The sequence below is a fragment of the Crocuta crocuta genome, unplaced genomic scaffold (genome assembly GCF_008692635.1).
Source record: "Crocuta crocuta isolate KB4526 unplaced genomic scaffold, BGI_CrCroc_1.0 scaffold541, whole genome shotgun sequence".
Lineage (NCBI taxonomy): Eukaryota > Metazoa > Chordata > Mammalia > Carnivora > Hyaenidae > Crocuta > Crocuta crocuta.
Window position 1 is genome coordinate 1701883 of NW_027531901.1, and position 2843 is coordinate 1704725.

General features: G+C 64.8%; 1 protein-coding gene across 1 annotated transcript in view; it reads right to left on the reverse strand.

The window, feature by feature from the left end:
- Positions 1-1525: 1525 nt before the first annotated feature.
- Positions 1526-2843, reverse strand: part of XIRP1 (xin actin binding repeat containing 1) — a 5516-nt gene continuing 4198 nt past the window's right edge. The window contains exon 2 of the mRNA XM_077774004.1: positions 1526-2841. Coding sequence (XP_077630130.1) covers positions 1526-2841 — 1316 coding nt within the window. The remainder of the gene's footprint in view (positions 2842-2843) is intronic.

The window sequence follows — 2843 nt, forward strand, 5'->3', positions numbered from 1 at the left end:
GATCTCGCGGTTCGTGGGTTCGAGCCCCGCGTCGGGCTCTGTGCTGACTGCCAGCTCGGAGCCTGGAGCCTGTTTCAGTCTGTGACTCCCTCTCTCTCTGACCCTCCCCTGCTCACGCTGTCTCTCTCTCTCTCTCTCTCCTAGAAATAAATAAAACATTAAAAAAAATTAAAAAAAAAAAGACTCCTCCCTGAGAGTGGGAGAATGGCCTTCAGGTCATTGTCCTTATTCGCCATCTGGTTTTTCCTTTCTGTTCATGGTCTCCCTGCCTCCTCGTTCCAGAGGGTCACTTCCTGAGAGCATGACCCCAACAAGACCTCACCTGAGTGCAGCAGGCGCTCCACACTTTTTGAAAGAGTGGAAAGGGCCCTGCACGAACTCATTCCGGCTTTCTAGATCCACCTCCAGGCACCTCCCCCGCTTCCCAGGAGCCCCTGCTCTGCACACAGCACCTGGCCTGCGGAGGGGAGAGGGCCCAGCCATCCTGGCCGCTAGAGTTCTCCTGGGGTAAGACCCTCCCTCCTTCCCAGGCCCGACGGGGCTGCTTTCCCACTCTGGAGCAGGATTCTGGTCAGATCCCACTCGAGGATGATGCCCAAGAAAGACCAGGGGTAGCCGGGCAGCAGAGTATGTTTGGGCTGGGAAGGCGGGGAGCGAGTGCGCGGGGCCTCTGTTTCCCAGCCAAGATGGTGGAAGAGGGGTGGCTTTTCAGAGCCTTCCAACTCTGCTGTTGCCGGGAGAATGGGGCCATGGGGAGGTTGTGGCTGCTTTTCCCCCACAGAGGGAACCCAGGCTCTGGAACAGGCGTGCAAACCGTCAGACAGACACACACAGATGGTAGAATAAAGCTTGGGTTTATTCGGAGTGTATCGTTTCCATTTGGGGTACAGAGTGAAGGGCGGTGGGCGTACAGAAGCAGTGTGTTTGCTTTTAGGGACACTGCTGATTGCCGAGCTCTTCCGTGTGACCTTTGGGCTGCCGGATGGGCTGCCGGATGACCCGCCGAATGATGGAGATAGTGAGGAACGGGCTGCATGGGGCTCTTCTGGAGCCCCCGGACCAATGCGGAAAGGTCACCAGTCCTGTGGTCCAGCTGGCCCTGGCTTCTCCAAGGATTAAGGAGCAGATAGACGGCTGAGAACATTTTGGCTCAGAATAAAAAAAATGAAGGCTGAGGGGGAGGATCACTCGGGGCTCCATGTCAGGCGGTGGCCTGCAGCGTGTCTGTACGTGGTCCGTCCTGTGTGAGGGGCACGTGTGTCTGTACGTGGTCCGTCCCCCAGAAGCTGACGCCGGCCCCCATGCCACTCCCATGTTCCCGCTGCTCGGCGGGTGTCTTCCCAGCCTTTCTTCCCTTTGCAAGACCTGGGCCTGCAGACGGACGCAGGGAGGCCGCGTACCAGTCTTACAAGATCCCCTTTCTTCTTGGCCCCGCCTCGTGTGTGCAGGGCTCGGCACCCACCTGGGTCACAGGGCCCTGGGGGGGGAGCGCCCCAGGACGCGTCGGGGTCGGAGGCGCAAGGGCTCACTGGGCTTCGGGCTGGGAGTAGCCACAGGGAGCGCGCCCCCGGCCAGCTTCTGCCAGGCCCCCACTGAGCCCGGCTGGGCTGCGCAGGAAGGGCCGGAGCAAGGGGGGCATGGGGAGCTCGCGCTGGGGTCCCGGGTCCTTGGACAGCTCTGCCTGCCCCGCGACCCTGGCGGAGGACGGGAGGGCTGGGTCCCTGCACTGGCCCACCCCTTCGTGCTGCTGGGTGGCCATTCCTGTGGCTCCACAGCCCTGGGGGCCACCCGGTCCCGTGCGCGGCCCCAGAATGCTCTTCCACCCAGCGGGCAGGGGGCTTCCTAAGGAGGCGGGGGTGGGCTCGGGCTGCCTAGAGCATGGGGGGACCTCTGTCTGTCCAACCCTGTCCTGGAAACCTTTCTGGGGGAGCCGGGCCTGGCCCGCATCCGGTGCCAGGTGAGTGCTTCTCACTGAGGCATCAAGGCTGGGAGCCTCTGGAAGCTTCCTTGTGGCCGACTCAGCGGAGATGAAGGTGGGGGGGCAGGATGACTCTCTGCTGCAGGGGAAGGCTCCAGGGAGGCCTGAGTCTCCCCTCACTGTCTCTGGCCTCCTGGTGGAAGGGACGGCTGAGGCGGACTGACCCCCCGCCTCTGTGTGGTTTCTGACCTTGGCCTGACTCTGGGCCTCAGGAAGGCAAGCATCCCGGGGTTCGTCCATGACTGCGGTTTGCCCTGGGGCCTCCCGGCCGGAACAGTCGGGTCCGGCTTTCCTACCATCCGAGTTGCTGCTCTTGCAGGCGCTGTGGTCCTTTGGGGGGCCCTGCGACCGGCCCCCGGTGTCTGTCTCGGGCTGGAGGGCTGGAGTCATGGAGTCGAGGGCCTTGTGCACAGCCTCCTCAATGTCCCGCAGCCTGGCCAGGGTCTGCTCCCTCAGCCGGGCCACCTCCGTGCTGACCTTCGTCAGCTCCCCGAAGGCCTGCACCACCGAGGCCTCGGGCTTTTGGGGGGCAGCAGGAGCCCGAGCCAGCTGGGGCACCGTTTCAGGGAGCCTCCCCGGCGCCCGCATGTCCACGCCGCCTGCGGCGTCCTTCTCCAGGGCTTGCAGCTGGCTCCGGAGGCCGGGGAGCTCCTGCCGGCCCCTCCGCGCAGCCTCGGCGCTCTCGGAGGCCTCTCCTGAGGGGCGGGGAGCCTGCTGCGGCCAGGCGGGGTGGCCGCTGAGAGCTGAGGGCTTGGGGGGCTCAGGGCCCTGGGCGTCGCTGCCCGCAGCCTGGCTCCTGGTGGAGCCGGAAGCCAAGGCCCGCGGGCCGTGCTGGGGGCGGGGCCGGCTCTGCCCCCGGGGGCGT